The following is a 22,708-nucleotide window of genomic DNA, read 5'->3' on the forward strand; positions in this document are numbered from 1 at the left end:
TTGCATCCAAGGATCTAGGAGTGCCTTCCAACTTCTCTAATTGTTACTCACTACAGCCAGGAGGGGAGATAAGCAGTGAGGAGCAAATTGTTATTTAATAGGGGGTAGGTGCGGAGCTAATGACAGAATTTTTAGGTCAGGTCAGGACCTAAGCCATAAAAATTCTTGGAAGAAAAGTGGGAGAAATATAAAACTCCCTGCTGTGGTTGTTTCATTATTTTTATTATTACTAGTCTCATTTGCAGATGGGGGCAGTGGGGTGCATAGGAGGGTGGGGTCAAGAAAAGAGGTCAAGATTTAGACTCAAAGGATGAATCCTGCCTTTTAGACCACTGCCTTGTGTAAGTCCCCTAGCTTCTTGGGGGTTTTGATACCTCATCCTTTAAATGAGGGCCCTAGAGAAAATGGATGATACCTAAAGTGCCGGGCACCATTTTGCTATTCTATGCTCAAAGGTTCCTTTTAGCTCTTTGACTTTGGGCAGAGCCCCTCCCCCATTCTAATCTCAATTTCTCAAATGAAAATGTTGGCCTAGATCAGGGATGGGGAACCGGAGGTCACACGTGACTATCTAGGTCCTCAATCATGGCCCTTTCAACTGACTGAATCATGGCCTGGGGGCCAAAGGTTCTCCAACCCTGACAAGGTTCTTTCCAGTTCTAAATTCTATGTAGAAGTAGAAAGGGAAAACAGCCTATTTAGTGGCCACCTGATACTGGGAGGAAATGTTATCTCCAGAAATTCCCCCCTTCTCTTTGCCTTCCTGCAAGACACCTGGATTCTGATCTCAGCTCTGGCTACAGAAGCATGCTAGCCTAGATGTCCAAAGCTGAATTCATTATCTTTCCCCCCCAAATGATTCCCTCGTCCTAAGGACTCTACTATTGTCGAGGGCATTGCCATCTTCACCGTCACCCGAGATTGTAACCTAGGTGTCATCCTCCACTCCTCACTCTCTCATCTCCCATATCCAATCCATTGTCAAGGCCTATGATTTTACCTTGGTAACATCTCTCTATTACGCCCCCTTTCTCTCCTCTGATACTGCTATCACCTTATCACCTCATATCTGGACGACTGCAATAACCTGCTGGTTGGTCTTTGTAAAGGGTTTAGCACATAGTGGGTGACCAATAAATGCTTCTTCCTTCCTCATACATGCACCAGTCTCTTTCTGTACTATTCCATTCTTCACAGATCTCATCATGTCACCTCCCTTTTCAATAAATTCCTGTAGCTCCTATTGTCTCTGAGAACTAAGATGAAACCCTCAGTTTGGCTGTTAAAGCCATCTATGATAGGAAATTGACGGGATGCCCATCAGTTGGGGAATGGCTGAACAAGTTGCATGGTATGTGAATGTAATGGAATTCTATTGTGCTGTAAGAAATGATGAACAGGCTGACTTCAGAAAAACCTGGAAAGACTTATATGAACTGACGCTGAGTGAAGTGAGCAGAACCGGAACATTATACCCAGTAACAGCCACATTGTGTGATGATTGACTTTGATAGACTTAGTTCTCAGTAATGCAAGGACATAAAACAACTCCAAAAGACTCATAATGGAAATGCCATCCACATCCAGAGAAAGAACTATGGGGTCTGAATGCAGATCAAAGCATACTATTTTCACATGTTTGTCTTACTCGTGTTTTTTTCCCTTTTGTTCTACTTCTTCTTTCACAATATGACTAATGTAGAGATATGTTTAACACAATTGCACGTGTATAACCTGTACCAGATTGCTTGCTGTCTTGGGGAGGGTGTGGGACGAGGAAGGGAGGAAGGGAGAGAGAGAGAGAGAGAGAGAGAGAGAGAGAGAAGAATTTCGAACTCAAAATCTTATTTAAAAAAGTGAAAGTTGAAAACTACATGTAATTGAAAAATACTATTTACAAAAAAAAAGCCTTCTATAAACTCACTCTTTTCTACCTTCTAGTCTTCTCATAATTTATGACACACCCTACTCCCACCTACTCTTTGATGTAGTAACACTGATAGCCTTGATGTTCCTTCAACTGACATTCCATTCCCAGACTTGGGTATGGTCTTCTTCACATCTGAAATTGTCTCCCTCTTCATTTCAGGTATAGGACTTCCCTGACCTCCTTCAAAACCTAGCCAAAATCCTAGCTTTTTCCTTTCCCCCTAATGCTAGTTACCTCCCTCTGTAATTGATCCTGGCTATACCTTGTTTGCACATTGTCTCTCCTTAGACTGTGACCTCCTTGAGAGCAGAGACTGTACTTTTACGTTTCTCTGTATTCCCAATGCTTTGCACAGTGCTTAACACATAGTAGGTGCTTAATAAATGCTTATTGACTTAACTAGCTGGCCCTCCCCTCTTTTCTTTTTTTTTTTAGCAGTCGGGGTTAAGTAACTTGCTCAAGGTTACACGCCTCCCCTCTTTTCTACTCTGACTCCTGTGCCTTTGTTTCAGTCAGCACCCTGATTCATTGTTTCTTCCTCCTCTGATTAGTAGTATGAGAAATAACACTGTCTAAAACTGGGTCATGATTACTTGTAGCAAATAGATTATTGGTCAAACATCTGGATCAGAGTATTAAAAAAAATCTTGATAGACTTTCAAGTGACTAGAAGTATTTATGACAGTATTTTTGTAAATACATAAAAAAAAATTGTATGCCAGTATTGTGCCTATACATAAGTGGACAACATTGCATTCTGATGAGTGGTTGTAAGGGTAGCAATCATTTGTTTATTCATAGCCCAAGTCATCTACCCAACTGGTTATAAGCTCCTTCAGGGGATGACTAGAGTTTTATTCATCCATTCCATAGGAAGCAGGTTCTGCCTTCCAAAGAATCACCCAGTTGGGAGGGACCTTGGAGTTGAAAGGGACCAGCCCAGATTTGGAAGAGGCAGTCTAGTCTGACCTCTACAACATGACCAACTAGTGACATTTCTGCCTTTGATTGAATACCAACTACTTCCCAAGGCAATAAATTCCATTTTTGGAGAGATTTATTGTTAGGAGGTTTTTCCATAGATCACACCTCTCTACCAGCTGGAATCATATTTAAAATATTGTGTGTAAACCTAGAGGCCATAGGGGACCACAAAAGCCTCTAGGGCGGAGGACTGATGTGAGCACCTCTGTGCTTTAGGAATGTCAGTCTGGTGGTGGAGGGGAGAGATCTGAGGAAGGGTGACCTCAGTGTGGAGGCCAGAGTGATGAGGACTTGAACTAAGGTGTGGATAGAGAGGAGGGTGTGGGTGCAGGGCTGTGCTGGTAAATGTTTTAACAGTCTGCTGGGGGTGGGAAAAAGGGGATGTATTCATACTACACTTCTAAATTTAATCTACATTGGTTCTCCAATAACTTTCTTAAGTCTAGCCAACCAACAAAACAATAAACCAAGCCCTGACCAGTAATAGCCTTTGCTAATTTCCAAGGTGTAAATATTCACACTGAAAATTTTACAATTGGTTCTTTGGAATCAGTAGGAGCCTGGTGCCAGGTCTCAATCACACCCTAAATGGCTAAAAAAAATGAATTGGGGGAGGAAGCACTCCTTGACCAACCTAACAAGGAAGGAGTCCGGTCCTTCTTTGTTAACTTTAAAGACCTGATGTGATAGGACACAGGATCACAGGTACCCAGGGAAATAAAGACCATCCCTGGGCCAAAGCCTTCAGTAATACCAGGCAGCAGACTGCAATATAATTCATGTTACCCATCCCTTTCCTTTCCAGAGTTGTTCCAGTATCTTAGAGGAAAGCGTCAGCCACCCGAGGAAGTGAGAGATATTGAGGAGGTAGGATCAATAAGACCTGGCAACCAAGGGAGGAGGGAGTAAGTATGGAAGAATTGAAGATGGCACCTGAGTAGGAAGGAAGCACTATTTATTAAGCACCAACTATATACCAGTGCTAAGCTGTGTTTTACAAACATTGTCTTATTTGATCCTTATAATAATCTTGTGAGGTAGGTGTTACTATGATCCCCATTTTACAGTTGGGGAAACTGAGGCAAACAGAAGCGAAATGACTTGCTGTTAGTGTCTGAGGCCAGATTTCAACTTTGTTGCTGTTCATTTATTTTCAGTCATGACTGACTCTTCATGACTCCATTTGGGTTTGGTTTTGTTTTGTTTTGGGCAAAGATACTGGAGCGGTTTACCATCTCCTTCTCCAGCTCATTTTACAGATGAGGAAACTGAGGCAAACAGGGTTAAATGACTTGCCCAGGGTGACACTGCCAGAAAGTGTCTGAGGCCAGATTTAAATTCAAGAAGATAAATTTTCTTGACTCCAGGTCCAGTATTCTATATATTGAGCCATCCAGCTACCCAAATATTGTTGTGAGTAAGTCATGGCCAACTCTTTGTGACTTCATTTGGGATTTTCTTGGCAAAGATACTGGAGTGGTTCTCCATTTCCTTCTCCATCGGATTAATGCAAACAAAGGTTAAGTAAGGAACTTGCCCAAGGTCACACATCTCAATTTGAATTCAGAGCTTCCTGTCTCCGGGTACAGGGCTCAATCCACTGTGCCACCTGGTGGTTATGGTAGCACAGTACATTAGTACTCTCAGTAAATACAAGTCCTTCCACCAAAAATGGACCATAACTAGCCTAAGACTTAAATTGATAATCCCAGGAAAACACCTGAGACATAAAGGGGCCACATGGATAATTAGTGTCAGAGGTGAGATTTGAATCCAGGTCTTACAGACTTAGAATTTAGGATTCTTTCCCTTGAGCTAAACTGTCTCTGTATATGTTGTATGTAGTAGGTGCTTAATAAATAAATGTTTTGGGCAGCTAGGTGGTGCAATGGATAGAGTTCTGGGTCTGGAGTTAGAAAGACTCATCCTGAGTTCAAATCTTGTCTCAGACACCTATTAGCTCTATGACCCTGGGCAAGTCACTTAACCCTGTTTGTCTTGGTTTCCTCATTTTTAAAATGAGCTGGGGAAGGAAATGGCCAATCATTCTAGTATCTTTGCCAAGAAAACCCCAAATGGGGTCAGGAAGAGTCAGACATGACTGAAAATGACTGAACAACAAAAGGATTTTTTTAACTGGTGGCCAGCCTTGTCAGAAATAGGAAAGGCCAGAGGAAGCCTGCCCTCGGGAGGAAAGACAATAAACTTAGTTCTGGAGATGTTTATATTTGAGATGACCTTGGGCAAGTCACTTAACTTCCATGAACCTCAGTAAAATGGGGGTAGGTGGATTAGATGACCTCTGGACTAAATCTATGATCCTATTATTTTATAAACCTTCAATCCCTCCTAAGCTGGTTTCCCTTAAATAATTTTAGGCCATGAGATCCAATCTGCCCTTTCCAAGAACCCGTTGAGATCTAGATTTCCTCTGTTCTGTCACAAATTTGGAAATAGACTGATCACTTTCCCCAGAAATTCCAGTTCTTCCTTGTTGGTCAATATCAGGTCCAGAATGTAAGTTTCCTTCCGGACTTCCTCCACCATTTGAAAGAACAAGCAGTGACTATCTGAATGACTTTTAAACATAATAGACTGTTGGAGTGCCAGAAAAACAGGGTCCTGAGGAGAGTAGTTTGCAGTCTTCCTAACTGGAGAAAGAAAGGCTTATGCCTCTGAAACCATTGGAGTCTAATTCTGCCTGGTAGCCTATGAAGTTTGCTTAATGAGTGGGTCAGATAAGTACAAATGAGTTTGGCAGAGACTAGAAAAGGGTATGAAAGAAGATACCAAGCTGCTCCATACTACAAAAGTCCCTCTTCTTTTTTTTTAAAAACACCAGTGTAATACCTGGGGTCCCCTTCACATGTGAATTTCCTGAAAGCTATTTCAGATTCAAGGAATATTAGAGGACAGCATCCACTCAAAGATCATAGCTATAAGCCCCCACCAATCTGTTTCTTTAACACCCAAACAGAAGAAATATCAATTCAAAGCAAAAGATATTTAATTAGTGACTAAAACGATTTCCCCCTTAAGTACAAGGGTACACTTTCCCCTGGGTCACCACAAAATCAGGAACACACGTCAGGAATACTCATATACTCAGAGAATAAATACATAAGGAGCATGTGGTCAGGAAATACCACAAGTCCTTTTCCTGGTTGCTTTTCTGAAGAGACACTGATTTCTTCCAGTAATATAATCGGCCTGAGATAATTTCTGCTGTTGTTGCCGATCACAGCTGGTTGTCTCTGCTAAACTGCTGGTTCTCTCCAGTTATTTTGTGGCCTCTTTCCCTCACTGGGGGAGGGGTCTATCAGCTCTTTTGTATGATAGCCCCAGGGGCTTTGTTAGCTTTTTTGACATGAAGACCTCTGCCAACAGTACCTAGCCAGATAGTAGCCAACCTGCCCACTAATAGCTAGAGAAGCCTTAGTCATTTAAGTCTGTCTTTTGAACTAAACTCCTCTGCTGCCACTTGAATCACCCCATTCTAAACTCTTATTTGACAAAATCCTTTTAACTGCTGCCCTGGTTGCCCACCTGATTCCCTGAAAATCATCCCTGGAGTTCTCAGCAAAATTACAAAGAAACTGAGTGGAGCTGTGATAAGAATTCCTTTCAATCCTCATCATGCTTTTTGGTCTATACCTTGGGAAGAAGACAAGAGAGGACTCAGTGTAGCTGATGACCATTGATCTACTTCCCCCTAACAGCCAAATTAGTATACATCCTGTGCCAATATTTTCCCTACACTACTATATGGCTGCAATTCACTGAACTCTGCACTCTCAGAAGATCACAACTGCTAGGTGACCCAGAAGGGCAATGAAAAGATGGATAGTGGGTGTCAGCAGGCTATACAGCCTAAACAATGGCTTATGGGAGAGAAGTAGCATAAAAGATATTATCAGGGATATCACTGACCAGAAAAGAAAGGGGTCTGACTGACTGTGTGTGAATGTAGCAAATGGGAAAGATAATACATACAGCTTCAGTACTGTACTGGTGGCCCTAAAATATCAATCAAACCAGAGGAAGCCTTCTAGCACATTGGGTGGATAAAAGATGTTTCTAAGAATCCCAGTAGAGGAGAGGACATGGAAAGGTTGTGATAGGTATCTATGCGGGAGGTACCCCACACCTGGATGAGATTACAAGACTGCCCCAGAACACCGAGTACAGTGCACATCACTGAATGAGCCTAAAATCTTACAGAAGTGCCCTATAAATAAATACCTTATCTGCCTGAAGGCTGGAGACTGGACAAGATGATCTCAGAAGTGTTGGGTTTCAGAGGAAGGAGCAGACACTTAACTCGTCTTGTGACCAGAACAAGTCCTTGTACCTTTCTAACTCTGCTTCCCCAATCTTAAAATGGAAATGATGGTATTTGTGCTGCTCACCACACAAGTTTGTTGGGAGGAAAACATTTGGCAAACTGCAACGTGTTATATAGATGTGAGTCGGGGTGGTGGGGCTGGCTGTTATTATCTCTTAAAGTTCCTTCTGCATAGACCTCCGAGTCTATGATTATGCCTCACTTCTATCTCCTGTCTCAGGAGTCACGAAGCCTGAGACACACCTCTGTAGAGTTTGAGAGTGAGGAAGAGATGTTGGGGAGAAGGGGATAGAAGCTATCAGAGAGACTAATTCTCTCCAATATGCCAGAGGTTAGATGAAGACCAAGAAAACATTTGGGAACTTCACTTTTTATTGCAGAAATTGAAATCTTTTCTAGTCCTTGAAAACTTGCAAAGGATTGTTCATTTGGATAAGCTGGGATTGCTGGGTGGGCTGCCAATTGTGGGAGCTTTTCAAGGACCCCAGTTCTGCTATCTCAAGATTAGCAACGGGGCAGCCTAAGAAGTACCTATGTGGGAAAAAAAAGAGAAAGAAGTTAAAAAAGAGAGAGAAAGAGAAAGGCAGCAGGTAGGTTTCTAACATGCCCTTGGGGTTGATACTATAGTACAGAAATGTATACTTTCAAAGCATTTCTCCCATCTTTGGGGTTTTACAATGACTTGATATTTAAGTCTATCTCTTATACATGGAACAGTAGATAAAGCTTTGGATTTCCAGGTGGGGATCTGGTTTTGAGTTTCCATTTTGATACCTTCTCTTGGCAAGTCACTGAGAGTCACTTACCCTTCATGAATCTGAAAAAAGTGGGAAAAGTCAGGCTCTCAGAACCTACCTCACAGGGATGTTGGGAGAAAACAACTCTATTGATCCTAGGCCCTCTATATATATATGTGAGTCACCCCTTCTTTAACATTTGAAAGTTTATAGAGTGTTTTACAAATATTATTTTATTTGATCTTCATAATAACCTTGGGAGGTAGGTGCTGTTATTATCCCTATTTTACAGCTGAAGATACTAAGACCCAGAAAAATGAAGTGACCTACTCAATATCGCCTGGAAGGTTTGTGGGAGAATTGAGACCTAGATCTCAGCCAGTAATCTCAGCACTGAGAACCCCCACTTCATGGCTCCCTCTCCCCTATAAGTCCCTCCCTCCATCCTTTTCCTCTTTTACTGCTACCCTTTTCTACCAGTTTTCTCCATTGCTCCCATGCTGTTCATCCTTTCCCCATCCTTCCTTTCTTCTTACCTGTTCCTGGAGTCCACAATACTAGTGATAGGTCAGATGGCATCAAAGGGCCATACCCAGGATATAAGCGAGGAAAAGGGCCCCAGGAAGTGAAGCCAACAGCAGAAGCAACCCTTGGCCCCTGCCACCCACGAGGAGTGCTCACCAGCAGCGGGGGAAGATCACAGGTACGTGGTGTTCCTGAGAAAAGACTCAAACATCTTCAGAGCCTGAGCTGGTCGGTACTGGGGAACCATGTGTCCAGAGCCCTGTGGGTCAGAGCCCAGAGAGAACAGAAATGGGAATCCAAATGAGAATGAGTATGCAAACTCCCCAAATGTGGGCTTGGATTGCTGGGAAGCAGGGTCCTGTCACCAGTGTGGCAGACGTAACAGGGATGAAGCAATACCAGGTGTTAGTATCTGAAGTCATGCCTAGGCAATGAGAAGAGGTGAGACTGAGCAATGTCTCTTGATACCAGTAACACCACAGAAAGGTAGCAGCCCAAAGTACCTATCTGCCGAAGGGGGCACCCAGACTTTACTATATTACTTCCATTCTGCTATGTGCAGAAGAGAAGAGGGCTGGACCTGAAGCCAAGAAGACGTAGGATCAAATCATGCTTACTAGCTGTGTAATCACGAGTAAGCCATTTCAATTCCCTGACAACTCTTGAAGACTTTAAGTTACAGAAAGCTGTCATTATGAGCAGTTAGATACTCAGTGGCTAGGGAGGTTTAAGGTTCCCTGGAAATTGGGAATCCTGCCTTGGACACTTACTTAGCTCTGTTACCTTGGGCAAGTCATTGAATCTTTACTAGCGTCAGTTTACTTATCTGTCAAATGGAGATTAATAATAAAAACAGCAGCTACCTCTCCAGGGTTGTTGTGAGGATAAGAGGAGATAATATATGCAAAATACTTTGTCAATTTTAAAGCACTAGATAAATGCTAGCTATTATTAATTGGTACAGTTCGAAATCACAGTCCTGGACAGGATGGATGTGTCCAGAGCACTGTGAACACTCTGTTCCAGTCAGATTGACCTGGTCCCCTTCCTCCCACACCCACATACCATCTATAACACAGAGAGATGGATGGTATAGTGATGAAGCCACAACCTCAGGGACATACCGTCTCCTCTAGTGGCAAGTCAGCACAGGAAGTCAGATGGCTGAGAGGAGAGACCGTGTCATATACTTTTAGATCTTTGTTTTCTCACCACCTAGCACAGTGCATCTCCATAGCAGGTGCTTAACAAATGTTTATTGAATTAATTTTACTTCATCTCCATCATCAGTGGCTTTTTAGTGCTTTTGACTGTGACCTTCCTTGGCCTTCAGTTTCCTCATTGGCCTTCCTGAAAACCTCAAGTACATACCCTGCAGTAAGTTTATTTTTCTTGGCTCTATCCTCCTCAGAAATACTCCCATCCCCATAAGATCGTAAGGCATATAACCAGAAGAAACTTCAAAGTTCATCTAAGCCCCTGGTTCTGCAAGTGTACTCCAGGGACCACTGGGGGTCCAGAAGGTCAAATATATTTTCATAATAATAAGATGTTTTACTTTCTATTGCAGTAAAAATCTATAGAATAATCCATCAATAGATACTTATTAAGTGCATACTGTGTGTTAGGCACTGCGCCAAAGCACTAGGGATACAAAAGGAGGCAAAAGACAGTCCATCATTCCCTCAAGGAGTTTACAGTCTAATGGGGGAGACAATACATGAACATATATATAGCAATAACCCGCGTGGATAAAAGCTCTTTGGTTGGGAGTCCTTGATAATTTATAAGGGTGTCCATCATCTTATATCCTATATTTTTTAAACTGTTTTTATTTCTTGAAGGCAGGCTCAATGCATTGTCTGTGGGGTGAGGAAAAATTATCTGTAAATGATTATGATGCAAAAAAAAAAACCCTAAACACACCAAAAAAGGAATCATTAAAACAATAGCAAAAGAAGAAAGATAAACTTTTCAAGCTCTATCTTGATCTTTAAAAAAAAAAATCAAATTGTAAAAAATTTTAAGAGTGTAAAGGGGTCCCAAGACCAAAAAGCATGAAAACTGCTGATCCAGTCCAATCCCTTCCTTTTGCAGAAAAAGAAACTGAGACTGAGAGGTTGAGTGACTTGCCCAAGGTCACATAGTCAGGAAGAATAAGGAGAGCTTAAACAAACCCAGGACCTTGGGCTCTAGACCCAGATGCCTCCTCACTCTCCTAAGCTGCCTCTTTCCATTCACATCTAGTTCTGATGTTTTCATTAGGGTTCCCTTCAGCTTCTCAGAGCCCTACCAAAGTTTGGAAAGATTCTCTCCTGTGGAGCAGCCCCCGGGAATATCACACACAGGTTTGAGCAGGGGAGAGCGTACCTTACCTTGACAGTGAGGAAGGTAATTTGCTCATATTCCTTGAAGAATCCAGCAACCTGCCTTTTATAGTACCAGGGCTGATAGGACATCATCACCTGTGAGAATCAGGCAAAGGGGGACAGCCTGAGCTACTGGCCTATCAACAGCAAATTCCATAAGCATCTATTAAGTACCTACTGTGTGCTGGGCTGGGCTCCATGCTAGGCAGGAGAGTATCCACCAAGTCAGCCTGCCCCCAGAATCCTCCTCACTCCCTCAAAGCCACCCTTAGGGTAGCTGCCCCAGCCCCTCTCTGCAGCTATGGCTGCCAGAGAGGAGGAGCTGGTTCTCAAGCATTCAATTTGAACATTGACCACCTTTTCAATGCTCTCCTCTACATCTCCCCCTCATCAGAAGGCAGGCTGTCCTTTTGTAACTTCTTTTAAAAATCTGATCTTCCTGGATACAAATGTGTTCTAAGCAGGAAGTTCCACACCTCCTCCAAGCCCTCCACCCTGCCCTTCCAACTCCACTGCCCCCTTTCCTTCTCACGGGCTGGTTCAGGGACACCACAAACTTCTCTGCTCCCCAAAAGTTGCAGGCCATGTCAGTGTCCCCACTGTACACCAAGATGCGGATGTTGCTTTGCAGTAACTCCTGGTAGAAGGGAGCCATGTCCACGTACTGCCTCTCGTATTGGAAATTCACCTGGGTGCTGGAGGGAAGAAGACAAAAAGGAGGAGCAGACAAAAAAATTATAGTAGAGGGAGACTGAGAGTCAAGTCAAATCAATATCAACAAACATTTGTTAGGCGTCTACTCCGTGACAGGCACTGGGTAGAGAATATGTTAAAAAAAAAAAAGGCAAAATATAGTCCTTATCTTTAAGGGACTCTTAATTCAAGGGGGGAGACAACATGAAAACAAACATTTAAAAAGAAAAGTATATACACAGAATAAATAGAAAACAACAGAGGAAAGGCACTAGAATTAAGAGGGGAAGGCTTCCAACAGAAGGTGGGATTCTAGTTCGGACTTAATCAGAGCTGAGGAGGGAGAGTGTGTGCCAGGTTGGAGGAAGGCAGCAAGTGAAAATGACTAGAGGTGAGTACATGGAGTGGAGTAAGGTTCTAAAAGTCTAATCCCTGGGCGGCCAGGTAGCACAGCGAGTAAGAGGGCCGGCTCCAGTGTTGGAATGACCTGGAGATCGAATCCCGGGCTCAGACACTTAGCACCCACCCAGAAACACCTGGCCGTGTAACCTTGAGCAAGTTACTTAACCCCAGTTGCTAAAAAAAAAAAATAAAAATAAAAAAATAAAAGTCTAATCCCACAATCACAGGGACAGCCATTCAAATCTATGAGGACAATGATCATGTGTTTCATCTCTAGGACCCTTCCCTTAATTCTCATCCCATCCTTGTTCCCAAGACTATTGCAACTATTGGCTCTGCCTCTAGCAAAGGGCTTGGAGCCACCATTCAAGGAAGGAGCTAGATGCCCCAGCTACTACTGAAGATGAGGAAGAGAAAGTTCTCACCACCCAAATCCTTAGCATTGTCAAGTATCTCAACATCAGAAATGGATTTGGTTTTATTATTGAAAGTGACAGTAAAGAAGACACTGTGATTGACTGACTGGCTGAATGAATGAGCATTTATTCATCCCTTACTAAGTTCTAAGTATGGGGATATAAATAGAAAATGGGGATTAAAATGACCATCATCATAAAGACCATGGAACCTTTCCATTTGACTTAAAGCTGAAATCTGCTACACATTCAGCTTCCTCATTACTCCTTGAGAGTAGAGATTGTCTTCATTTTTATTTGTAACCCCAGTGCTTTGCACATACTAAGTGTTTAATAAAAGCTTTTTTATTAAATGCATTCATCCATTCATCTCTCATCAGTTTCTTTATCTGACCTCAGCAAGTTCTCTCCACTGCCTTCTTCCCCTTCCCCCCCCTCAGATATTTGTTTCTGTTAGTAAGCCCCAAAGGAAACCCCTAAAGCCCCATTGGGAGCTTCCCCAGACATGATTATTGTTTGTCCTTCGATATCAAAGAGGACCATGGCTTCAGGAAGGTGATATCATTCTCTTCTGAGCGAGGACTATCCAGTCACTTAAAAGACCAATAGAGACTTCCTTCCCCACGTACAGAACAACAAAAGTCTGACTCACCTGCAAAGTTCCCAATTGGGGAGGAATACAGGGATGTGGAGAGCCTGTCTCACATTGTCCTGGTTCAACCACACATACATAGCTGTGGCATTGATGCACTCAGGGACTCCAGGGATGGGGGCTCCTAGGGCCTAATGGCAAACAAGGAAAAGGGTAAAAGGTTCAGGGAGGATACAGCACAAAAGCCCAGAAACCCCTGTAACTGATTGCTGAGTGGCTCCCTCCCATTCCCCCTACCCCAAGACTGAACATTCACAAAATCTTATTTAAGGTTTACTCCAATAACCCTTTTTGAGGTGCCTCCCCCCCCTCTAGAAACACCAGGTTTCCTCTGTAACCCCTCATCCCAAGACCATCTCTTCCTTCCCAACTATGCCCCCATCATAGTTAACTCATTCATATTCAAGACCTCATTTCATCTTCACAACTGTGTAAGGTAAGTAGCACAAATATTCTCCTTCGTTCTAGAGATAAGAAAATTGAGGCTCAGGGAGGTTACAAGACCAGGACTCTTTCAATTAAACAATGCTGCCCTCATACATTCAGAGTATAACTCTGGATAAGGAGGAAAAGCAGAGGCAGTCTCAAGAATGAAATGGATGGTAAGGAAAGAGTGGAACATAAGTAACTAGCTACTTTATTATTTTTTTGGAGGGCAATTGGGGTTAAGTGACTTGCCCAAGGTCACAAGGCTAGTTTTTTGTAACTAGCTACTTTAAAGACTCAAACCATTCCTGAGTGAGATTTCCTGGGAGGCCCTGGGCTAGGCACAGAGGGAGATTCAAAAGTTAGATGAGACAAGGACAATTCTGGTATGAATGAATGAAAAAATGAATGAATATAGCATTTATTAAGAGCTTACTACGTACAAACACTCTGTTAAACTCTGGAAACACAAACAGAAAAGACCGTATTTGCTCTCAAGGAGCTTACACTCTAAGAGCAGGGGGTTATGACACATGGACAAATAACTATGATATAAGAATAAAATACATAAAAATGTGCGATAATAGTGTTAGAGGGAGGCAAACACAAAGTTTTTTGTGAAGTCCTAGGAGTGAAAAGTCATTACTGGCCTGGGGGGATCAGGGAAAGCTTTCTCAGAGAGGCAGAAAATGAATTGGGATTTGAAGAATTAGATAGGAATTTACCAGGTACAGAGGGGAGAGGAAGGCACTTCAGGCAAAAACTTTTAAGGGTGTGAGTGTTATCCTTAGTGACTTTTCTCTTGGTCTTGTACAGCTTTTAGGTCAAGCCTACTGAGCACACACATCCCTCCTCCGTCTGTACCCCATTAAGGGCCAAGGTTTCCTTGGTACAAAATGTTCCCAGTAAACTGCTACATGTATTTTTTCATCCTACTAGATCAAGGGTTTTTAATCTGGAGTCCATGAACTTGCTTTTAAAAAAAGTTTTATAATTGTATTTCAAAGTAATTGGTTTCCTTTGAAATTCTAGATTTATGCCATGCTTTTAAAAATATGATTCTGAGAAGGGCTCTGGAGGTTTCATTGGACTGCCAAAGAGGTCTACGACACAAGAAAGGCTAAGAATGCCTCTATTAATTTGATTAGTATCTTGAGATCCACTTGTATATCTCCTTTTTTTGCAAATAACATTTTTTTCCAATTACATGTAAAGATAGTTTTCAAATTTCATTTTTATAAGATTTAGACTTTCAATTTTTTTCTTCCCTCCCTCCCAACCCCTCTCCCCAAGACAGCAGGATATCTGATATAAGTTATACATGTGTAATCATGTAAACATATTTCCACATTAGTCATGTTGTGAAGGAAGAAACAGAACAAAAGGGAAAAGCCACCCCCCAAAAAAAAAAGTGAAAACAACAAGGACTCCATAGTTCTTTCTTTGGATGTGGATAACATTTTCCAGCATGAGTCTTTTGGAGTTGTCTTGAATCATTGTATTGCTGAGAAAAGCTACATCAACCATAGCTGTTTATCTGTACGACCCCTTTTATACCAGTGACTACTAGAGCGCCTTGCTCTTAATGTTTGTGGAATTAAATTGGAATCCCTCCTTTTCCACTTAGTGAATCTCAGAGAAGTAACAAGCCTTCTCCTCAAATCACATAATATTAGCACCGAAAGAGATTTGGGAGATCCTCTAGTTAACCCTCTTCGTTTTACAGATGAGGACAGTGGTGCCTGGAGACGTTACAGTGAGTCGAATTATCATGTCTCCCAACTCTCAATCTGTCCCTCCGCCTTGCTCCGAGCTGCTGCCCCACAGGACCCGAGCCTGCCCTCTCGCTTACAGAAGGTCTCTCTTGCTTACCGGCACCGCCACGTTGAACTGGTATTTGCGATAGAGGTTGCTCACGTCAGCGGCATAGCGCTCCTGGTATCCCGTGGCCCCCCAACATGGTGCATAGAGGTTGTAGATATTGAGGCCCACACCTTGGATCATCCTGTAAGCCTCCAGGATCTGCGGAGAGGCCAGGTGGGAGGCACTGCTAAGCTGCCCACACTTCCTGGCACGGGTCCCTTCTTTCCTTCCACTTCTGCCCACCCTACACCTGGTCATCCCTTAAGGAAGCCACGCCCAAGGGAAGGATGGGGGGGGATGGAGTGTAGCGGGATCAGGATTGGTTTGGTCCAGTCTACTGAGATTACCCAAGAAGAGGCAGCACGTACCCCCCAGCCCTGGCCAGACTAGAATCGACAGGATTCCCCAGGGAGGTTCTCTTGCCTCCCAAGAGCTTTAAAAGGCTCAGGTTGACCTCCGAGCTCTGTGGTATTTGTGCCCGAGTTTCAAAACAGCCCCGCCGTCCTGGGGGTCAGGTGCCCCTTTCCTTGGCCTTGGAGGGTCCTCCCCCCACACCTTCCCCCGACCCCCAGCCTAGGAGTCCACGGAAAGAGGGGGAGAACTAAGAGCCCAGGTCCTGCCTGGGGTTTGGGGCACCCTGTGTGCCCCTCTGGCCCGCCTCAGGAATCTGCTGGACCTCCTGGGCGGGCGAAGGTAGAGCTTACGGAATCCAAGCAGTCGTCCCGAGTGTTGTTATAGAAGTTGCAGGAGCCCTCGGAGCAGCAGTGAGAGTTCAAGGAGTCCCAGAGGCTGTGGGCAGAGCGCAAGTGGAGTGAGAAGAGGGGGCGGCGCTCATGGGCTTCACGCTCTCGCCCTCCCCCAGAGGGAGTTCGCACCAAAGCCAACCCGAGCCACTCTCCAGTCCCAAAGGGAGTGGCACAGCGGAGGGCCCTTAGCGTCTGGCCACCTCCTTTCCACAGTTAGGTTACAGATCAGTTAGACTAACTAATCCTCTAACGAAGCGGTCGCATCACTGGCATATTTCCTCTGGGCTGGAGCCAGCCACCACATTCGACGTTATTATTATTTCTAATGGTGCAAATTCGAAGCCGTGCGACCACTTCAGGGAAGTCCTTATTCACACTAATTGGGACCTGACTGTACCTCTGTAACCTCAGGGAACTCTCTTAACCCCTCTTAGCCTCAGTTTCCTCATCTGTAAAGTAAATGGGATTGGACTCTGTAACTTCTAAGGCCCCTTTCATCTCTAAAAATGGGGCCTTTAGCCTTGAGCTGGGAGATGAATAACGTTTTGGGGGCTAAGGCTGTTGGGGAGGTCGTTCATCCAATCAATCAGGCAGGCAACAAGCATTTGTTAAGCCATCACTTTTTGCCCAGGCACCCTGCTAAGAGCTTAAACCATACTAAGATCTTTGGGACACCCCGTTTAGAGGAACTTTTTGTGGCAAGAACAGGAAACAAAGCAAGTGCCATCCACTGGAGTAAGGCTGAACAAAAATTTGGGACGTGAATGCAAAGGGATATCACTGGGCTGTTGGAAAGAATGAATGTGGAAAATGCAGGGAGTCATGGGCAAAGCAGAGAAAACCGATGGGTAGGGGGACCACAGTATTATAAATGGAAAGAAAACAGCAACAATAACACCGACAAGAACCATCCAAAATGAATGTTCCCTGGTTGCAGTAACCAGCTTAGCTCCAAAAACAGATGGGGGAACCACACTTCCCTTCCTCCTTTGCAGAGGTGGGAGACTGCAGGTGAAACCCAACATATATTGATTTTGAAGAGCAGCGTTATTTCCCTCTTTCTTTTTATTTTTTGTTATAAGGGATGGATAGCTCTTTGGTGGAAAGAGACTTAAGGGCATAAACCAGTGTAGGGGGATAGGGCAATGGCCCTGGAGTCAGGAAGACTCCAAAGTCTTCAAAGTCACCTGCACATGCTCACTAGTTGTTTTACCCTGGGTATCTTGATCTCAGTTTCCTTATCTGTAAAATGGGGATAATAATAGCATAGGGTCCCAGGGTTGTTGTAAGGATCACATGAGCAAATATTTGCCAAACACTTTGCTCACCTTAAAGTACTCTATCAGTGCTAAAGTTCTTAAGAAGGAGATATAAAAACAAGAGACATTAAAAAGGTCTTAAATGTCTATACCATACAAAGTCACTGTGTTGGGGTACACAAAAATGAATGAAACAGTCCTCGTCCTAGTGAAATCTATAATCTAGTAGGGAAAATAAGGCAAATGTGACCATGATGGTCATGGTAACAATGGCTTATATTTATAGAGGACTTTATAGTTGGCAAAGTGTTTTAGATGCATGATCTCCTTAGATGCTCCTAAAAACCCCATGGGAGAACTCCAGGAAGGATAATCACCATTTCAAGGGAGAGAAAACTGAGTCCCAGAGAAGTTAAGTGACTTGCCCAAGGCCATCAAGATAGTATCAGCTCAAGAATTCTAATGGATAACTTCTGTCCATCATATAATCAATCAACAAGGGGCAGCTAGGTGGCGCAGTGAATAGAGTGAAATACTGCCACACACACTTAACACAAAAACTAGCTGTGTGACCTTGGGCAAGTCACTTAACCCCAACTGCCCTCCAAAAAGCAAAAAAAAAAAATCAATCAACAAGCATTTATTATGCACCTACTATTATGAGTCAGGCCCTTCTAGGCTTTAAGAATATAAAAGCTCTTTCCACTAAATCACACTTGTATTTCATGTCTTTGTTGATGTTTGAGATGAAGCCAATTTACTTGCTTGGTCCATTTTGTCCAGTCTCTTTCCTTATAATTGAGGTGTCTATTGCCTTCTTACTTCTTTTACAAATAAGCCTGTCTGACTGTCCCTGCCTTTCTCTCAAATGCAACTGAGGACTAAAGAGATGGGGAGGGTGTAATGCGAATGTAAATTTTAAAGATCTTCCCTGCCCCTAGGCTAAAGTGCACCTGAAGCCTGGGGTGGGAGGCTTGTTTTTCAGTAAATACTTTTTGATTGGCCAGTGGGTCAATAAGGTTGTTACATTCTCTGAGCCAGGAGAAGGCTATATAAGCCCTGATGTGTAGCTTTGTTTTGGGACTCACTTTGAGAAGTGTTCTGTGATTTGATCTGAATTCTGGGAAGCCGTTGTTGAGAGTCCCCCGGCTTTGAAAAACCCAGATGTGGAAACTCAGATGTTGACTGGGTATGGATGTAATGGTTGGACAGTTTGGAAAGCTGTCTACTTGATCTGTTAATGTCTTGATAATTCTGTCTGTATATTTTGAAGTTTGGGGTGCTGACCTTTTTCCCCTGAACAAGGTAAACGATATATGTCTGACTGATTAAAGTAAGCTTGTTAACCCATTTTGAGTTGCTTTCCTTTAACAAAGCAGATCCAAGAACCTGTGGTGGCGGCAAACCCTGAGGACGCTTGGGGTGCTTGCTGCTACAGAGGGGTGACTAGGTGGCACAGTGAATAGAGCACCGGCCCCAGAGTCAGAAGGACCTGAGTTCAAATCCTGCCTCAGACACTTGACACACTAGCCCAGTGACTTTGGGCAAGTCACTTAACCCCAATTGCCCTCCAAAAAGCAAATATATATATATGGAGAGAGAGAGGGGGGGGGGGGGGGAAAGGCTCCTTCCTACCTTGCTGAACTTTGGAGGGGAGAAGGGAGAGACAGATACTCACCCACAGACCTCCCTCTGAACTTACTTGTCTCCAATGACGCCATGGTAGTAACTGAACTCAAACAGTGTCTCATCATTGAGCTGGTAGTTGTTCATTCCATTCCCTACACCAAAGCCCTGAATGGGAGAGATTGCTATGTAGGTCCTGAAGCCTCAACACAGTCTACATTGCTTTTCCATCCCAGACTGCTTGTGACAGAATAGCATTAGATGAGGGGTTTGGAGACAAAAGGGAACAGATTGCTTCATGTAACTCCTGGGGTTGGAAGACTAGCTGGTTCTCAGCTGGACCTGGACAGAACTGGTACCTGTACTTACTAGGGTGTATGGGGTGTTCAGGAGGACTAGGACCTCTTTTATTGTTGAGTCATTTCAGTCATGTCTGACTCCCATTTGGGGTTTTCTTGGAAAAGATACTGGAGGGGTTTGCCATTTCCCTTTCCAGCTCATTTTACAGATGAGGAAACTGAGGCAAACAGGGTTAAATAACCTGCCCAGGGTCACACAGCTAGTAAGTGTCAGGTTGTCATAGATGCCCAGTGTCCCAGGTCATTGCCAGTCGTCTTGACTTTTGTCCTCTCACTGGACTTCAATGACTCGGGAAGAAAGAGTGAGGTTGATGACTTAGTGCAACTCTGTCTCATTTCAATCATGCACAAGTCCTTTTGGATAATGAAGGACAAACAACGCCACCCATACTTACCTTGAAGTTGATGGAGGCTGGACCACTAACAATCTGAGCACTGAGAGAGGGCACGTAGACCCCTCCATAGCTCTCTCCAAATGCATAAAAGTCATTGCTGGTGAAACTGGGGAACTTGGAGAAGAAGCTCTGCAAGGCCTGGTAATTATCGGCCGCCACCTATAGACCGAAACCAAATAGTCCTAGAATCATAGAATGTCAGAGTCATAAGAGACCTTGGAAGACAGAAACTAAAAGAGATCTCCTTTAGAGAGTTGAATGTTAGAACTGGAAGGAAATATAATGCTAGAACAAAGGATGACAGAGGAAAGAAACCTTAGAAAATAAAATACTAGAACATGGAATGACAACTGGAAGGGAGACCATTGATGTGAATGTTGGAGCTGGAAGAGACCTAAAAAAATAGGATATTAGAACATCGGGTAACAGCTGGAGGGGACCTTGGAAGGATGTTAGAAAATGCCAAGTAAAGGGCTCTCAGCCTATAGAACCAGAGAATGCTCCAGTCAGAAGAGACCTTGAGATCATCCAATCTAACCCCTTTTTGATTTATGCTGGGGCCATTTTGTTCTTGGATTTAAAGGGACTTGTACTGTCTTCTTCCCATCCTGCATGCATGCACACCCTGGCCCTTTCTCTTGTCTCCACTCACCTGCTCATCATTAGTTTTGTAGTTCTGGCTGGAGGAGTAGGAATAACCCACTCCAGCCGGAGACTCTAGGTAAAGCACATTAGCCACCAGATTCCAGCTATGGGGGTTCATGTAGAGGGAGCCATCATCATTTATCTGCACAGAAAGATAGACAGATGGCATTGGCCTATACAAAGTCACTGTTCTCTGTTTCAGGTTTGAGGCCAGGACAGAAACAGAAACCCAATTCTTATTCTCTCTCTAACCCTCCCCCTGGTCTAGGAATTTCCCCATCCTCACCCTGTAGGGGCCATTCTCTGCCAATAAGCCTTCCATGGAGCTGCAGCCAGGGCCTCCATTCAGCCACAGCACCAAAGGGTCAGATTCAGGGTTTCCTTGGGACTCCACAAACCTATAAGGCCAGGAAGAGAAAAATCCCTCTCTTTCAGTGAGATAGGCAGCTTTTCTAAAGAAGATGGGTTCGCAGAGAGGGTTCATTGTTCCTGAGAATATCAGGGAAGGGAATATGAACTTGAGAGGTAACCACACATTTTTGGGTGGGCCAGGTATATTTTAGGACATGACTTAAGATGCTTTTTTAAAAAAAATCCTCTCACCATATTAGGGCTTGGTCTTAGACCTGTGAAACTGGAAAAGTTCCCGGATCTAGACTCAATCCTTGTCTCACTGCTATAGTGATAAGACTTGGCTCCTGGGGGTGGTTTTTTGGGGGAAGTGATTAACTCTTCATCTTTTCCCTCCTTGTCTGTTGCTTTACACCATGCCCAGTCCCCTATCTCCTGTACTTTGTTGACTAATTGAGAATAGGATCAGGAAGTTTTTCTGCTCTATAGGGAAGGGAGTTGAGTCCTTAATTAAGACCATAGGATGTAGAAATGGGAGGAACCTTTGAAATCATCATGTCCAATTTCCTCATTCCACATGAGGAAAGTGAACCCTAGAAAAGTGAAATGACTTTTCCAAGGTCATCTAGCTAGTAAATGGCAGGGTCAGAATCTGAAGGCCTAGTGTTCCTTCCATAAGACTGAAATGTGGTCTCTGATCCAGTGGCATCACAAGGAACTTTAACCACAGTTGACCTTAGAATCTCAGCCTTGAGGAGGGTTCTTAACCTGGAGTCTTCAGAGGGATCTATAGAGAGATTTCTAGGGGTCTGTGAACTTAGGAAAACAAATGGCAGATTGACACTCACTAACCTTTGATTTCCTTTGTAAGGCTATGTATTTTTTTTTTAATACATTTAAAAACACATTCTGATAAGGGCCCACAGGCTTCACTAGACTGCCCAAGGGGCCCAGGATACAAGTATAGGCTTAGCATCCTGGGTGATAACAGAGGCAGAGGCAGGGACCTTGGTCAAGGAGGCTGAGACTCCCGTGGTTTTCCCCAGGTACTGATGCTGTCTGGCCTGGGCAAATCACTAAATCTTTCTGGGGCCATGGAACAATCCCTCTCATGTCTGAGAACTCACCAGTAATGGAAGTATTTGTCAGAGCCCGCTTGGAGGTAGCCAGACCACTGCTTGAAGTTGGGCAGATCAGCTAGACCAGGTAGCAAGGTGATAAGGTCTGGGCCATATTGGCTGGTGCTGAGGCCCCAGCATAGGCTGGAGAAGGCCAGGAAGCTGCCCAATAGTTGCATGATGACTGACCTTTAGAACTGGAGCACCCCCCCAGCTTCTCCCACCTTTATAGTCCTCAGGCTGTTTGCTCCATTGATAACTACTGATAGACATGACCTGTAGGCCAGCTTGGTACCAGTCATTAGGCTGCTCCCCTGGGGGGGGGTAGATATTCTCCTTGAATGTTATCATGACTTACACAGAGTAGCCCCAGTCCCTGGTCTTCTAGAGGAGCTAGAGTGGAGGGTCATTCTGGGAACAGGATTATGGGACTTAGGGTCTTGAGGAAAAAGGGGAGTCTTCAGGGGGGTTGGTCCTAAAATCATGAGTTTGTTTTAACCTGGAGGAACTTCAGAGATTATGCAATCTAATACTATTATTTTACCCTTGTGGAAGTTGAGGTCCAAGGAGGAGGAATCAGTCAGTCAAAAAGCATTTATTAAGCACCTACTGTGTGCCAGGCTCTGTACTAAATGCTGGGCATACGAAGAAAGGCAAAGTCCTCTTGGAGCTCATGGCTTATTGGAGAAGACACTATGTGAATGATGACATAGGTGGAGGACAAATGGGATGTGATCTCAAAGCGACATCTGGAGGAGGCTTTTTGTAGAAGGTGAATCATATGGGAAGCCCAATATCCAGACACATGTGACCTCAAGTAGGCAGCTGTGCATCTCTCCAGTGCGTTGGCCGCAGCCATTCATTCAG

General features: G+C 43.9%; 1 protein-coding gene across 1 annotated transcript; it reads right to left on the bottom strand.

The window, feature by feature from the left end:
- Positions 1 to 7,622: 7,622 nt before the first annotated feature.
- Positions 7,623 to 22,020, bottom strand: LOC138160764 (lysosomal protective protein-like). The gene is made up of 12 exons (XM_069087495.1): positions 21,851 to 22,020; positions 20,659 to 20,770; positions 20,380 to 20,514; positions 19,728 to 19,886; positions 19,050 to 19,141; positions 16,047 to 16,131; positions 15,352 to 15,501; positions 13,054 to 13,184; positions 11,423 to 11,585; positions 10,897 to 10,986; positions 8,678 to 8,780; positions 7,623 to 7,790 (listed from the first exon to the last, which is right to left on the bottom strand). Exons 1-11 carry the CDS (start codon positions 22,018 to 22,020, stop codon positions 8,694 to 8,696), a joined length of 1,374 nt encoding a protein of 457 aa, XP_068943596.1. The 3' UTR covers positions 7,623 to 7,790; positions 8,678 to 8,693.
- Between the last annotated feature and the right edge of the window lie 688 nt (positions 22,021 to 22,708).

This window comes from Petaurus breviceps, unplaced genomic scaffold (genome assembly GCF_028583685.1).
Source record: "Petaurus breviceps papuanus isolate PSGF00001 unplaced genomic scaffold, PetGlider_PUasm1.0 182, whole genome shotgun sequence".
Classification (NCBI taxonomy): Eukaryota; Metazoa; Chordata; class Mammalia; order Diprotodontia; family Petauridae; genus Petaurus; species Petaurus breviceps.

What these genes read in the sequence shown, in the direction of transcription:
- LOC138160764 (XM_069087495.1), bottom strand. Translation starts at nt 22,020, where the DNA reads ATGCAACTATTGGGCAGCTTCCTGGCCTTCTCCAGCCTATGCTGGGGC. An exon ending in CAGAGAATGGCCCCTACAGG is followed by an intron (nt 20,515 to 20,658) that starts GTGAGGATGGGG and finishes CTTTCTGTGCAG; the next exon opens with ATAAATGATGATGGCTCCCT. An exon ending in AGTTCAACGTGGCGGTGCCG is followed by an intron (nt 13,185 to 15,351) that starts GTAAGCAAGAGA and finishes GTTTGCCATTAG; the next exon opens with GCCCTAGGAGCCCCCATCCC.